The sequence below is a fragment of the Propithecus coquereli genome, unplaced genomic scaffold (genome assembly GCF_000956105.1).
Source record: "Propithecus coquereli isolate 6110/MARCELLA unplaced genomic scaffold, Pcoq_1.0 Scaffold456, whole genome shotgun sequence".
In the NCBI taxonomy this organism is placed as follows: domain Eukaryota; kingdom Metazoa; phylum Chordata; class Mammalia; order Primates; family Indriidae; genus Propithecus; species Propithecus coquereli.
In genome coordinates, this window is record NW_012150352.1 from 1,803,876 (window position 1) to 1,819,984 (window position 16,109).

Below are 16,109 nucleotides of genomic sequence, written 5' to 3' on the forward strand. Positions count from 1 at the left end.
ATGATTAGAGATGTTGAGCATTTTTTCATATGTTTCTTGTCCATTAGTCTGTCTTCTTTTGAGAAGTTTCTGTTCCTGTCCTTTGCCCACTTTTAATGGGGTTGTTTGATTTTTTCTTGTTGATTTTCCTGAATTCTATATAGGTCTAGTTATCAGCCCTTTATTGGATGTGTAGCACATGAATAGTTTCTCCCATCCTGTAGGTTGTCTATTCACTCTAATGATAGTATTCTTGGCTGTGAAGAAACTTTTTAATTTGATCATGTCCCGTTTATTTATTTTGGTTGTTGCTGTGATTGCCTTTGGGGTCTTCTTCATAAATTCTTTGCCTAGGCCAATGTCTAGAAGAGCATTTCCAACATTTTCCTCTAGAATTTTAATAGTTTCACTCCTTAGGTTTAAGTTTGTTATCCATCGTGAGCTGATTTTTGTGAGAGGTGAGAGGTGTGGATTCTGTTTCATTCTTCTACATGGGGCTATCCAATTTTCCCAGCACCATTTATTGAATAAGAATTCTTTTCCCCAGTGTATGTTTTTGTTTGCTTTGTCAAAGATCAAATGGCAATATGAAGATGGTTTTATATCTGAGTTCTCAGTTCTGTTTCATTGGTCTATGTTTCTGTTCTTGTGCCAGTACCATGCTGTTTTGGTTACTATAGCCTTGTAGTATAGCTTTAAGTATGGTAAATTGATGCCTCCAAATTTGTTCTTTTTGCTCTAGGTTGCTTTTGCTATACAAGGTCTTCTCTGGTTCCATATGAAGCATAGAATTATTTTTTCTAGATATGTGAAAAATGTTGTTAGTATTTTAATAGGGATTGCATTGAATCTGTAGATCACTTTGGGTAGTATAGACATTTTAACACACTGGTCCATGAGCATGGTATGGTTTTCCATCTGTTTACATCCTCTGCTATTTCCTTCCTGAGTGTTTCGTAGTTCTCCCTGTAGAAGTCTTTTACCTCCTTAGTTAAATATATTCCTAGGTATTTTATTTTCTTTGTTGCTACTGTGAAAGGTATTGATTCTTTGATTTGATTCTCTGTTGTTGGCATATATGAATGCCACCGGTTTATGTACATTGATTTTGCAACCTGAGACTTTGCAGAATTTGTTTATCAATTCCAGTAGTCTCGTGGCAGAATCTTTGGGGTTTTCTAGTTATAAGATCATATCATCAGCAAAGAGCAATAGTTTGACCTCTTCTTCCCCAATTTGGATCACCTTAATCTCCTTCTCTTGTCTGATTGCTCTGGCTAGGACTTCCAGCCCTATGTTAAACAGAAGTGGTGATAGAGGGCAACGTTGTCTGGTTGCAGTTCTAAGCAGGAATGCTTTCAATTTTTCCCCATTCAGTATGATGTTGGCTGAGGGTTTGTCATATATGGCTTTTATCATTTTGAGGTAAGTTCCATCTATGCCTATTTTGTTAAGCATTCTTATCATGAAAGGGTGCTGAATTTTGTCAGATGCTTTTTCTGCATCTTTGAGAGGATCATATGGTCTTTGTTTTTTTGCATCTATTTTTGTGGTGAATTGCATTTATAGATTTGCGTATGTTGAACCATCCCTGCATCTGTGGGATGAAGCCCACTTGGTCGTGATGGATTATTTTTTTGATAAGCACCTGAATTCGGTTTGCTAGGATTTTATTGAGAATTTTTGCATCTATATTCATAAGGGATATTGGTCTGTAGTTTTCTTTTTTTATTGAGTCCTTTCCTGGCTTTGGTATCAGGGTGATATCGGTGTCATGAAACGTTTTGGGGAGGATTCCTTCCTTCTCGATGTTGTGTAATAATTTCTGCAAGATAGGCACCAGTTCCTCTTTGTAGGGCTGGTAAAATTTGGGTGTGAAATCATCTGGTACAGGCCTTTTTTTGGGGGGGGAAGATTTTTTTTATTACTGCTTCAATTTCAGTACTTGATATTGGTCTGTTCAGGAATTCTGTTTCTTCCTGATTAAGCCTAGGGAGACTGTGTGCTTCTAAGAATTTTTCCATTTCCTCCACGTTTTAAAGTTTATGTGTGTAGAGATTTTTATAGTATTCATAGATGATGTTTTATATTTCCATGGTATAAGTTGTAATTTCCCCTTTTCATTCCTGATTGAGCTTATTAGCATCCTTTCTTTTCTGCTTCTTGTTAATCGAGCAAGAGGCATATCAATTTTGTTTATCTTCTCAGAGAACCAACTTTTTGTTTTATTAATGTTCCATATAGTTTTTTTGTTACTGATTTCATTTAGTTCTGCTCTGATTTTGATTGATTATTTCTTTTCTTCTGCTGGGTTTGGGATGGGTTTGCTCATCCTTTTCCAGTTCTTTGAGATGATTCATTAGATTGTTGATTTGTAACCTTTCTGTCTTTTGCATGTAGGCATTTATGGCTGTAAATTGTCCCCTCAGGACTGCTTTAGCTGTGTCCCACAGATTTTGATAACTTGTGTCCCCTTTATCATTTACTTCAAAGAATCTTTTGATTTCCATCCTAATTTCCTCATTGACGTGTCATTCATCAGTAGATTGTTTATTTTCCATGACTTTGTATAGAAATGAGTGTTTCTGTTGGAGTCGATTTCTAATTTTATTCCACTGTGGTCTGAGAAGATACATGGTATAACTTCTATATTTTTAAATTTGTTGAGACATGTTTTGTGGCCTAGGATGTGGTCAATCTTAGAGAATATCCCATGAGTTGATGAGAAAAACATATATTCAGTAGTTTTGGGGTAGAATGTTCTGTAAATATCTGTCAAACCATTTTGTTCTAGAGTTCTGTTTAAGTCTGTTGTTTCTTTGTTTATTTTCTGTTTGGAGGATCTGTCCGGTTCTGTCAGAGGGGTGTTGAAGTCCATGGCAATTACAGTGCTGCTGTTTATCATTTTGTTAAGATCAAGTAGGATTTGTTTTATGAATCTGGGTGCACCTGAGTCAGGTACATAAATATTTAGAATTGTCATGTCTTCTTGTTTAATTGTTCCCTTTACGATTATATAATGACCATCTTTGTCTTTCATTACTTTTGCTGATTTGAAGACTAAGTTATTGAAATGAGAACTGCTACACCAGCTTTCTTTTGGTTTCCATTTGCGTGGAATATTGTTTTCCATTCCTTCGCCTTGAGTCTGAATGAATCCTTGTGGGTTAGATGTGTTTCCTGGAGACAGCAGATACTTGGCTTGTGTATATTTATCCATTCAGCCAGCCTATGTCTCTTCGGTGGGCAGTTCAAGCCATTCACATTTATTGAAATTCTTTAAAGTGGGGTGGATTTCTGTTCATCCTGTTGAGTAGAACTTTGTTACTTTGTTTTCTCTCTTGAGCCATTGTGGTCTTTGACCTTTAGCTTTTGGATGATTTTACACTGGTGAGTGTGTATTGGGCTGATCTGTGTGTAACTATGCTCTGAGTACTTCCTGGAGGGCAGGTCTTATCTTGACGAATTCCCTCAGTGTTTGTTTGTCTGAGAAGGTCTTTATTTCTCCTTCACATAAGAAACTTTGTTTTGCCGGATTCAGACTTCTAGGCTGGTCATTATTCTGTTTGAGAAGACTTGAGAATGGGGCCCCAGTGCCATCTAGCTTGTAGGGTCTCAGTTGAGAAGTCTGCAGTTAATGTGATGGGTTTTCCTTTGTAGGTTACCTGCTACTTTCGCTTTATGGCTTGTAGGAGGGCCTTTTTTGTGTTTATTTTGTTCAGTCTGATGACTACGTGTCATGGTGTCTTCCTCTTTTGAATGAATCTCCCAGGAGTCCTTTGAGCTTCTTATACCTGGATAGCTAGATTTCTAGCAAGACCAGGGAAATTTTCTCCATTATTCCCTCAATCCTTGTGTATTTTCTTCTTCACCCTCAGGGATGCCTATGATTGTTATGTTAGGCCTCTTCACATAATCCCATATTTCTTATAGGGAAATATGGGATTGTTACTCTTATTTCTCTGCTCTGTCTCTGCGACTTGACTTGTTTAATCGAAAGGTGTTGTCTTCAGTCTCTGAGATTCTTTCTTCTGCCTGATCTAACCTGTTCTTAAGGCTTTCCACTATATTTTGTAATTCCTTGAGTGAATTTTTCATTTCCAGAAGTTGTGTTCGATTTTTCTTTAATATTTCAATTTCTTTAGTTAATTTTTCATTCATTTCCTGCATTCTTTTTGTGATCTTTGTGTTGGCTATCCATTTTATCTTGCCTTTCATTGAGTTTTCTTACAATCCATGTTCGAAATTCTTCATCTGTCATTTCAGTGTTTTGATTTTGGTTGATATCCATTGCTAGAGATCTGGTGTTCCCTTGTGGGGATGTCCTTTCAGTTTGATTCTTTATACTTCCGGAGTTCTTTCACTGACTTCTTCTCATCTGGAGCAGCTGTTGCTTCTTACCTTTGGATTTTCTTTTGTTGAGATAATGACACACCCAGTTTACTCTCTGAGCCTGTAGTAGGTGGCCCTTGTGGGTGAGATTCAACCACACCCTGTGTGATGAGTCAGTAAATGGAGTAAAAGGACTACAGATTGACTTCCCTGTCAGTAGGTGGCACTTGCTGGGAGGAGCGAGCTGCAGTGTTGTTTTTGGTCCTGTAACCAGCTCTTGTTCCTGTGGAGAGGTACTCTAGTGCTTCACGTGGTGGGTGGGGCCCTGGGTCTTCCAGGTGTGTCCTTATTCTCCATCTCAGTGGTGGAGTGTGGTGGAGCTGGGGAGTGAGGCTAGGTGAGGCTGGGTTGGGTGAGCCTGCGCTCAAGCTCCAGAAATCATGTTAGCAGGGGTCAAAGGTCTGTTCTCTGCTTCTGGGCAGAGCTGCCAGGGAGGGGCTGAAATGGCCCCACTCAGCCAGAAAGTCTGCATGTGGGGGTGGGTCTGTCTGAGATCCGCAGTTTGGCAGCCTGGAGCAGGCCTCGCTCCTTTCCACCCTCCCCTATTCCACAGTTTCTCCCAGGCCTCTGCCAGGCGGCAGGATGTCAGGCCAGCTGAGCTCCCCCATGACTGTGACGCTGGCCAGGAGGTTCCCTGCCCAGGATCCTGGCCTAAGCTGGGAGCATGGCCCTCCTGTGGGAGGAGGGGTGCCCCACCAGCACACTGCAGCTAGGACCCCCACACACTGCACCCCACACCCCCCAGCACTGCGTATAGTTAGTGCTGCACATCCTAGAAGGAACGGGAAAGTATGCACTAGGCAGCAGGGGAGGTCCCGGGAGTGCGTCAAGACCAGCGACTGGTGTAAATATTGAGGGTGAGATCACTCAGCCAGGTGGCAGAGTTGCATTCTTAGCCCAGAAATTACTTTTTTAAAGATAATGTTAAGCCTCATCAAAATTCTTTCCAGGAATGTTTATTGATTTTTAAATGCAACCCTAACTCCTAGTTCTGCCTTTAACCTAGTAGAGAAGTCTTGTGAACACAAATAGGATATGTTACTTTCAGGTCTAATTCTGACTATTACTAGTCTGAGGGCTGAGCTCATCGAAGAGAGTCTGGTAGACGTGAACCCTCACATTGATCTTGCCACAGAAACCCTAGAAGAATGGGATTACTGAAAAGCCTCAACAGTGACCGGACTTATCCCAGTTATAAGGGTTTGTGGGGCCTCGGTCTTTCTCACCTGCCCGACTCCATGGCCACGCGGGCCAGGCCTGGCTCTGCAGTGGGGCAGGGTGGAGCCTGTGCAAAGGACCTCAGATGACTTGAAGGGCAGCAGGGCTCTGCTCGCACCGCCTGGATATGGGCGCTGGTTCCCCAGCTCTACCCTACCCTGGGGGCACAGTTGAGCAGCTGCTCTTAAAAAGTTATTGCCACCAGCCAAGTGCAGGGGCTCACACCTGTAATCCTAGCACTCTGGGAGGCCGAGGAGGGATGATTGCTTGAGCTTAAGAGTTCGAGACCAGCCTGAGCAACAGCGAGACCCTGTCTCTACTAAAAATAGAAAGAAATTGGCCGAACAACTAAAAATAGAAAAAATTATGTGGGCATGGTGGTGCATGTCTATAGTTCCAGCTACTCGGGAGGCTGGGGCAGGAGGATTGCTTGAGCCCAGGAGTTCGAGACCAGCCTGAGCAAGAGCCAGACCCCATTTCTACTAAAAATAGGAAAAAAATTAGCTGGGCATGGTGGCACATGCCTATAGTCCCAGCTACTCGGGAGGCTGAGGCAGGAGGATCCCTTGAGCCCAGGAGTTTGAAGTTGCTGTAAGCTAGGCTGACGCCACAGCACTCTAGCCCGGGCAAGAGAGTGAGACTCTGTCTCAAAAAAAAAAAAGTTATTGCCAGCGATCAGGCTTTCTTACTGATCACGCTTTCATAGGTTGCAGATGCCATGCTGGGAAATCAGATGTTCACTCACTACAATCGGGCCCACGTCGCCCAGCTGTGTGAGAAGGCAGGCCTACTGCAGTGGGCGCTGGAGCACTACACTGACCTCTATGACATCAAGAGGACCCTTGTGCACACACACCTCCTCAATCCCGAGGTACCTGCGCCACCAGGGCACTCCCATTGTGGCTGGTGTCTGTGCAGTGGTTAGTGCCACATGCTCCTGCGTGTCTGCCTGTGGTTACTGTGAGACCGAGGCGTGAGCCTGTCACTGCCCTGAGCTGCCTACTTCACGGCAAAGCAGTTCTGGGGCAGCCACACACGTTTGCCTGCCCACGGTGTGTCTGGGGCCCATGTCACCTTTCTTTCCAGTGTCTGCCTTTGACTTGATCCAATGGCAGAATAGAGATAACCTTTTAACACTGATAGCCTAGCAGGGCTGTCTGAAACCATTAGCAAAAGCTGAAAGTAGTGGTGGTGTTCCAGTTTGCAGAATAGTTTGGTACCAACTGGGGAGTGTTCTGGGATGGACAGTTTAGGTCAGCGTCTCATCCCAAGTTTACTCCTTGCTCCTCCTTTTTCCCATGATGGATAGTTGCTTTTCAGTCCTTTTAAGTGGAAATTCTTTTTATTTTTGACCCTTGGGGGAATGGGGGGACAATCCAGTTATTTTCCAAGTGTTGTCAATATTTAAGGTGGTGCACAGCTGTGGACGGACTCTATTTTATTCCCAGTGGCTTGTCAATTTCTTTGGCTCCTTGTTGGTGGAGGATTCTGTGGAGTGTCTGCGTGCCATGCTGTCTGCTAACATCAGACAGAACCTGCAGCTGTGTGTGCAGGTGGCCTCTAAGTACCACGAGCAGCTGGGCACGCAGTCCCTGGTGCAGCTCTTTGAATCCTTTAGGAGTTACAAAGGTAAACCCTGCTGCCTCTGGCCGACCTCACCATGCGACTGCACCTCCTTTCTGAGGGGTTGTAGTCTGCTTGCGTAGCTTAAAACAGTCTTCCCGCAAAGCCAGGCAGGATGCAGCACTCGCTGCCTTAGGTGCTCAGTAGATAGCAGAATATTACTGCTATCTCATGTGTATTACTCAGCTTCAGTAACCTTTTTGGCGCTTCCAAAAGAAGAAATCAGGTGGGTTGGCATTGGACTGGGGATACTAGAATCTCCTTTGTATCCCTGAAGACCGTGGAACCCTGTGTGTCTGTGCAGCACAGTCTGGCCAGAATCCATCTCAAGTCCTGTGCTGAAGGTCCCGGGTACCAGTGACAAGGCCTGGTGTCTGGTCTGCGCAGCCCTAAGAAGGCAGCTCCTTTGTCTTCTCCTAAGTGAGAGCCCACCATGGAGAGTCCATTGCTTTGTGGTGTCTCTTACCCAGTTGATTACTGGGGCTGATGAGGCTGACCTGGTTGCCTTTCTTTGCCTTTCCGTGGGTATCACACCAAAATAGTGTGCCACAGTGGGGGTGGAGGTGGCTCTTTTGGGGACAAGTAAGGGGCTGTCTGGCCTGCCCAGGACAGAGGTTGAGCACATGTCCAGTGGGGCATCCAGCCACTGTGTGGTGTCCAGGGAGCTGGCCTTCTCTTCCGGGGACACCACTGCAGCAAAGGCCCAAGCAGAAGGCTGGGTACAGCAGGGAAGGGAGTGGCAGCAGAGTAGGGTCGTTGGGAGCCGTCAGCTTCGGGGCTGCCCATTCCCTTCCTGTTGGCAGAGTCTCACAGTTACAGTTAAAGGCCTCATCAGGGAGCGTGGCCTTCCGTGTCCTATGCTGTTGTCATCACTGGTATCTCCAGGCTGGCCCCTGTAATGATGAGCAACGTCATTAGCCTCTGTTGAACGATGTCCTCTGTGACTCGCCTCAGGGCTCAGATGTGGTGGCCACGTCACCGTCAGTTCCAGGTCAGGTCGCAGCCTCCTTGTGCGGAGGCTCCTGTTGCAGCCATTGTTTATTTTCTCTGTCCCTGACATGTCTTTTGAGAGCAGCTGTCCCATGTCCCTCTCAGGTTACCTCAGTGGGAATTGCTCTTAAAGATACATCTGAGGTGTACCTGGGCCCCAGAAGGAATTCCACATACACCAAATAACCAATAGTTTACATCAAAACATCCCAGGTATACCTCCCAAAATGGTAGAAATCTGACTAGCTATTTTCGGGAGATGTCAAAGCAGACAAACTTCATGTAGATCATGAGTTCTGAGTGGGCTGTGGGTACCTGGAGAACGGAGCAGGGTTGTCGTGGCTGGGTCACCACAGGAAGGCTGCAGCAGCTATGGAGAAGGCAGGTGGGTGTTATGAGGACAGAAATGGAACAGTCTCTCCTCACAGGCCTCTTCTACTTCCTGGGCTCAATCGTCAACTTCAGCCAAGATCCAGACGTGCATTTGAAATACATCCAGGCCACTTTTAAGACGGGGCAGATCAAGGAGGTGGAACGGATATGTCGAGAGAGCAGCTGCTACGACCCGGAGCATGTGAAGAACTTCCTGAAGGTGCGTCCAGCTCCTCCTCCTCCCGTGAGCTGCCCTCACTGATGGGCACACCCACACAGGTGGGCAGACCCTCAGCATGACTTCCTAAGGCAGAACGCTGCATCTGTCTCGCCAGGGCACCCTTAGTCCCCAGCAGCAGGTCTCCACTTTATGGTTTAAAGTTCTTAGAGGAACCTATCTATCATTGTGAGACCCCTTTGTGGAAAGAAGCTTGAGCCTGTGCTCTTAACTATCTGGCGTGTGAGTGGAAGGAGTTAGGTTATCGCTGCACTGTGATTGGCAACATCTGGACTGTGCCCCTGTCGGTGAGGTGGGGCGAGGCTGCAGAAACACATGGGCCACTCAGTGCTAGTGGCGTGAAGGACCGGAAGCCTGCCTCTTTCTCATGTGACAGTGCTAGGTGGCCATGGACGTAAGTGGGGTGGCTTTCTTTCCTGCCATCCTCCAAGGACCAGGCTGATGGCTGCTTCGCTATCTTTAACACATCCCAGAATGTTGCCTTCCCAGCCAGTGGGAAGAGGGAGGAACGCAGAGGAACCTGCATGCGTGGTTGTTACGGGTGAGGCCTGCAAGTGGCAGATGACATTGCGATTGACATTCCCTTGGAGGAAATGAGGTCACGTGGTCACACCTAAAACTTCAAGGGAATCTGGGAAATGTAAACTAGGGCTGGGTCCAAATAAGGGGAGGTGTGATTGTTGTGGCCCGTGGCAGTCCTGCCCAAGTGCTGTCACTGTCGAAAACAGTGCACAATGTGTTTCCGTGGTCTGTGGCTGCTTGTCTGAAAAGGCCACCTTTACCACAGGTGTGCTGTTCCGGAGAGCTGCCTGGCCTGTGTTGGGTTTACAAATAATGAGCTGCTTGTCTTATCCCAAAAGATACCTAGATTTAGGATGTTATTGCCAAATGTAACAGTCTTTAACCAAATAATATTACCTTTCCCCCACTTGTTTCCCAAAGCAAACACGACATCCCAAAATGACAGAATATCTAGAACAAAGTCTCACTCTGAGTCTCTGTGGTTCTCTTTGCTGCAGAGGCAGCTCCATCCTGTGCTGGGTTGTGAGCCCTGGGGTCTGGCTCTGGCATCTCCACTCCTGACTTGTTCTGTGCATTCTGAACCTCAGGAGGCCAAGCTCACAGACCAGCTTCCCCTCATCATCGTGTGTGATCGGTTTGATTTTGTCCACGACCTCATCTTGTATTTGTACCGCAACAGTCTGCAGAAGTACATCGAGATTTACGTGCAGAAGGTACTGCTGGCTCCTGGGTGATGTAGTCAGTGGTGATAGTCTGCACCTGATGAGCTGCCTCTGACGCCAGGACATCTGTAGACTGTCGGTCTGAAGGGTGGTGTATCAGTCTGCTTAGGCTGCAGAATAGAATACCACAGACTGGTGGCTTAATTAATAGAAATTTATTTCTCACACTTCTGGAAGCTGGAAGTCCAAGATCAGGGTGCTAGCAGGGTTGGTTCCTGGTGAGGGCTTTCTTCCAGGATTGCAGACGGCCTCCCCACTGTGTTCCCACGTGGCTTTTCCTCTGTGCATATGCACTCTGGGTGTCTCTTCCTCTTCTTACGAGGATGCCAGTCCTATTGGATTAGGGCCCCTTGCTCAACATTAACTACCTCCTTAAATGCCCTCTCTCCAAACAGAGTCCCATTGGGAGTTAGGGCTTCAACAGGAATTTTGGTAGGACACAGTTCAGTCCTAAACAGGAGCCCTTTCAGGGTTTTACCCACACTGTTCAAATCCTGGGGGGCTTCTAGTAATGGCTTATATGTGCAGCACTGAAGTCGCCACCTTGACTACTCCAGGTCAACCCTAGCCGGACCCCAGCTGTGGTTGGAGGGCTGCTTGACGTGGATTGTTCTGAGGAAGTGATTAAAAACTTGATCATGGCAGTGAGAGGACAGTTCTCTACTGATGAGCTGGTGGCCGAAGTAGAAAAAAGAAATAGGTATGGTATCCTTACTGGGTATCTCTTCTTGCCCCTGAATTCCAGTGTCTGTTGTTAAGTCTCTGACTAATTCTCCAAGATGCTTTCATGGTTGGCCTCCAGGCTGCAGGACTGTCTCTGTGGCTGGTCATTCATGTACATCTTAGATCTAATAATGAGTTATTTGCTATTGGTACTGAAGTCCTTGGGGAAAAACTTAACAATTGAAATCAATTTGGAAACCAGGTCTATCCTGATCTCTAGAGCAACCTGAAGTTAATGGAGAAATTTTGTTTCAAGAAGCAACCCTCAGAGCCCAGGGGTTGCCCTGGAGATTTCCAGTGGTAGCCTGGAGACTTATGGTACCTTCCTTCTTTCAAAGGCTCAATTTGCTGCTTCCCTGGCTGGAGTGCCACGTTCAGGAGGGCTGCGAAGAGCCTGCCACTCACAATGCACTCGCAAAAATCTGCATTGACAGCAACAACAGCCCTGAGCGCTTCCTGAGAGAGAACGCCTGCTATGACAGCAGCGTTGTGGGCCGGTACTTTGAGAAGCGGGACCCACATTTGGCCTTCGTCGCCTATGAGCGGGGGCAGTGTGACCTTGAGCTCTTCAAGGTGGGCAGCAGATACAGTTGGCTGCCCATGTTGCACTGGCCTCGTGGGTCAGGGCTTCAAATTGTGCCTGTGGGGGCTGATCAGGGCTCTCTGCCCCTGGGGACAGTGGGTCATGAGGGCATTTCCACAGACTCAATTTCCTTTATAATTCTGACCCCTTTTGGGGACCTGTTCCACAGTTTGTATGTCATGTCTGTGGGCCTAGTTGGCCCGGATCCGACCCATCATTCCTCTGCTCATAGTCCTCAGTGTTACCTGGTAACTTGTGAGCAAAATGAAACTTCTTAGCCTGACCCGTGAGCTTCTCTGTGGACTGCCACCCCCACCCCCACCTGCCCAGCCGCCCCTCCTGCCACCCCGCCTGGAGTGGTCTGCAGGTCCCTGGGTGCCTCCTGTCCCCTTCTTGATACCGCTACGCAAGCTGTCCCCCCATCTTTCTGGCTGATCCAGCTCTTGCTGGCCTCTCCTTGAAGCACTCTTCCAGGTCTCCTGCCTGCATCTGGCCAGGTTTGGATCTACATGTATGTAATTACATTTTTAGGATGAACCATAATGAATACTTAACCATTTGACCTAAAAATCCAGCATCTCGTGGTTGAGCATATTTGTTCAGCTGTAAGCTCTTCATAGGCAGTTGGTCTGCTTGTCCCCAGCACCTTGGCTTGTCTGAGCATGTGGTGTACCTGCTGGGGAAGGTGTGTGTGAGGGCGCGAGCGTGTGGAGTTGAAGATGGAAAACAGTGCCCCAGCTTCTCAGCCACCCTAGTTTTTGGACACTGACCATGGAGGTGGTGAGGCTAAGTAGACATAGCCTCTCCACTGGCAGTCTCTGGGGCAACTAGTGTTTCTAAAGCTGGGACTTTAGTTTATTTGATACCAGCGAGCCACTCTCTGGCTTTATATACCACCCTTTTATTAAAGCACAGCTAAATGATCTCTGAGATCTTAGCACTTGTCTGTGCTGGGGTGAGGTGTCCTTTTAGTTAGGCTGAGTGTAGATACGAAGGAATTGTTCACTAAGGTGTCCTCCGTCCAGAAGAGTGCTGTGGTATGATTTGGGGGCAAGGTGCCAGTCTCGCCACCTGCACTGCATTCATGACATGTGCACATCATTCAGCCTTGAGCCTGGCATCTGGTACTCAGTAGATAAGATTCTCACCAGGACTTAGCAAGTGGCTCACACACTGGAACATTCCAGTGGACAACTGGCATTTGAAAATCTGTTACTACATTCAGAAAAGGGTCTGAAGATCAGTCACTGAAGGCATATTTTAAAGTTTTTAGGCCTTGAAATGTTGCAGTGTATGTGCTGTTTTATACCAGTTCTAGGCTCTTCTGTTAACACTTTAGAGATGGTTTAAGCTAGCTACATGTGAGTACTTAAATTTAAATTAACTAAAATTTAAATTAGTTCCTTGGTGCACCCAGCATTTTAAGCACTCAGTAGCCTTCTGTGGCCAGAAGTGGCCGTATCAGGCAGCACAAGACAGAGAGCACATCCATCGTTGCAGATGGTCCCACTGGCTGGAGCTGAGGCACATCCCTGTGAGTTGTTAGAAATTTAGGAAGGGGCATTTTGAGATAGTTTGTCTCTCTGAGGAATGCAGTGTTAACCCTGTAGGATGCTGTTCATCATGTGTCAAATCACAGTGTCTCACTGGGCACCAGCTGTCCAACAAACAAGTGTCAGGGACAGAGGGAACTACCTGGGATATGTCCTCCCAAGTAGCTTTTATCAGTTGGCTGCTTGTGTCACACACGCAGGTGCGCTGATTTCAGGTTTGCAATGAGAATTCTCTGTTCAAAAGCGAGGCCCATTACCTGGTGCACAGGAAGGATCCGGAGCTCTGGGCTCATGTCCTCGAGGAGACCAACCCATCCAGGAGACAGCTGATTGACCAGGTGAGGCTCAGGGGTGGGTGGGTCTGCGCCTGCATTCGCCCTCTAATCCTCTCATGGCTCAAGTGACTGGTTGAATGGTTACATCTAAAACATCTTACTGCTCTTAAGAGCTTTCTTCCCTGCAGAAATAGCTTGTCTAAAAACAGCTTGGCCCCTGAGGGTGAGCTGACTTGGAGTTGTTTATTCACTAAGGGCATAGGCTTGGCCCTGTCCACAGCAGGGATCTGCAGCCCCAGTCAGAGCACCTGCTGGCACACCTGCCTGCTGGGTCCCTGATCGCTTTTCCAGATCAGCCCTATTGACAGCAGTTAAGTGGCTCTCAAGGTTGTCTCAACTTGACTTCCCTTTGTCAAGGAGCCCCTTGTGCTACGTGACTGTCTGGCACCTCCTCGGAGCCGGAGCATAGTCCTGGGCTGGGGTCACCACTCGGTGCAGCCTGGCAGGTGGAAGTCTGCCTCCACCCCTGGGCGGGCTTCCCGCACCTCTGGAAGACGCGCTGCCCTCTCCTCACAGCCTCCACTGTCCTTGGCACTGTCCCCTAGACTGCTGGGCATACTTCTCAGGGGTGGACCAAGACCAGTGCCAGAACAAATCCCTGGTCCCACAAGTGGCTTCAGTCCTGAGTATATGATCAGTTAAAGCTCCAGCCTCCCTTGTACACATTTGCCAATCTGCTGGGCAGATACTTTACACTCAAGGGCTGGATTTCACCTTTATTTCTACTGCATTTCATCTTCTAGTTTTCTATCTGCCGTTCCTCAAGCCTCTACCATTATTTTATTTATTTATTTATTTTGAGACAGAGTCTGGCTCTGTTGCCCTGGCTAGAGTGCCGTGGCGTCAGCCTAGCTCACAGCAACCTCGAACTCCTGGGCTCAAGCAATCCTACTGCCTCAGCCTCCCAAGTAGCTGGGACTACAGGCATGTGCCACCATGCCTGGCTAATTTTTTCTATATATTTTTAGCTGTCCAATTAATTTCTTTCTATTTTTGGTAGAGACAGGGTCTCGCTTTTGCTAGGCTGGTCTCGAACTCCTGAGCTCAAACGATCCACCCACCTCAGCCTCCCAGAGTGCTAGGACATTATTTTTTAAAATAACTTTTTATTTTGAAATGCTTTTAGATTTACAGAAGGCCGTGTTGGCTTGAATCTCTGCTATATGAACTTTGGATTTACCCATCCAAATCTGGTATAAACATTGAATAACAAAGGGCCAGGGACAGAGTTCGTTTAGATTCCGCTGAGGATCCACTCCAAGTGCACAGACGTTAGACATTTCTCAGGGAGTGGTCCAGCCACCTGGTAGGTGAAGGTGGCCTCAAGTTCGCACTGGGGAAGGGCTGCTTTAACACTGCGTTGAACTAAAGCCAGCAGTGCCTCTTGTCTTCCTGTCTCTGCATGGAGCTGCTAGTCCAGGCATTATGTCTGCTGTGATTGAATATCTGTGGCCACCTCCTGGTGGGACACAACTGCAGTGCCACTCTAATTGGGAGTGCACGATGGCAGAGGCAGCCTGCTTTTAGCATCTGGAGTAGAGAAGTTTACTGAGAGGAAGCAGTGTCCCAAGGTGACCTTAGGTTGGGTATCCTGTGTTGACTCAAATAGATGGTGGAAATTTATTTTTGCCCTTAAAACAACCTGTGTGTGTTTACTTAAACTGCTCTAAGGTTTTCAAGGACTAACAATTAGATGTCACTGTTGGAAACTCATCTCTTTCTTTGGATGGACCAGGTGTACTAGGTCACAACACCCTCTCCCTCAGGTACTTAGCTACTGTGGTAGCTCCTTCTCCCTAACCCCTCTGTGTTTGGTTGTGATGGTTGTAAACTCACATGGAACTTTCACATCCTCCGGTGCCATTGAGTTCCCAGAGGCCATCCGCATCCAAAAGGTGGGTGGGCTGGCCTTGACCCTGGTTCCATGAAGGCCCCTCAAGATGGCAGAGTGAAAGTTCATGGTCAAAGGGGTATGTCAGCTACGTAGGACCTCCTTGCAGCCATCTGTTCTCCCTCATTAATACACTGCTGATGCCCACCTCTGAGGAACACCAGAAACTTGGCAAAAATGATAGGTCCCCGAAGTCACTGAAGGCCCCTGGCACAGAGTGCAAAGAGGGCAGTGCTGGTCTTCCAAACTGCCAGTCTGCTATTGGTCCTTCCTTTACAGCACAGCTCTGCAGCTCTGGTTGTACTTGGCCGTGTGTACCAGAAGTGGACCGTGCCATAGCAGGGGTGGACTCTGCTCCCAAGAGGCTGTTGGGGCTGCTGCAGCGTCCTCATTGGAGAAATGGAGCCATATTTGCTATGGATAGTGGCTTTAAAAAACAAAGATAACAGCAGACATGCATTTCAAATGCCTACGTAGTACACTGTGTTATTCACTTTGAAGCAAATTTAGACAGTATGGTCGTTGAAACAGAAGTAAGAGTCTATAGCCCATTCGATGTGAGAGAAAAACTAATTTTCAAAATAGAGCAAACTGAGAATTCCCTGAAGCTGTTTTAGATGCCCTTCCCCTTCCTACCTTGAGAAATCTCCCCTCTTCTCTTTGCCTGTTCCAGATTGTCTTGGAGCAGTCCTTCTTTTCTTCAAAGACTCTTTCCTTTCTGTTGAGCTTCAAAGATACAGTCTTGGATTGACTTTAATCAAGTTTTTTCAAATGCTTTTTAAACCCACGTGGTACAAACAGCATTGTCAGAAACACAAGATCCTGAAGAGGTCTCGGTCACCATCAAAGCCTTTCTGACAGCTGACCTGCCTAACGAACTGATTGAGCTGCTGGAGAAGATTGTTCTGGATAACTCTGTCCTCAGCGAGCACAGGTGAGGCTGTGCTGGCGGTAGCTGTGGGCTCAGT

At 46.9% G+C, this 16,109-nt stretch overlaps 1 protein-coding gene across 1 annotated transcript in view; it reads left to right on the forward strand.

Annotated features, from left to right (window-relative positions):
• CLTCL1 (clathrin, heavy chain-like 1) overlaps positions 1-16,109 on the forward strand; it is a 152,773-nt gene that overhangs the window by 100,395 nt on the left and 36,269 nt on the right. Inside the window, 8 exon segments of the mRNA XM_012654952.1 lie at positions 6,296-6,460; positions 7,038-7,218; positions 8,631-8,794; positions 9,922-10,047; positions 10,614-10,756; positions 11,118-11,352; positions 13,131-13,253; positions 15,930-16,075. Coding sequence (XP_012510406.1) covers positions 6,296-6,460; positions 7,038-7,218; positions 8,631-8,794; positions 9,922-10,047; positions 10,614-10,756; positions 11,118-11,352; positions 13,131-13,253; positions 15,930-16,075 — 1,283 coding nt within the window.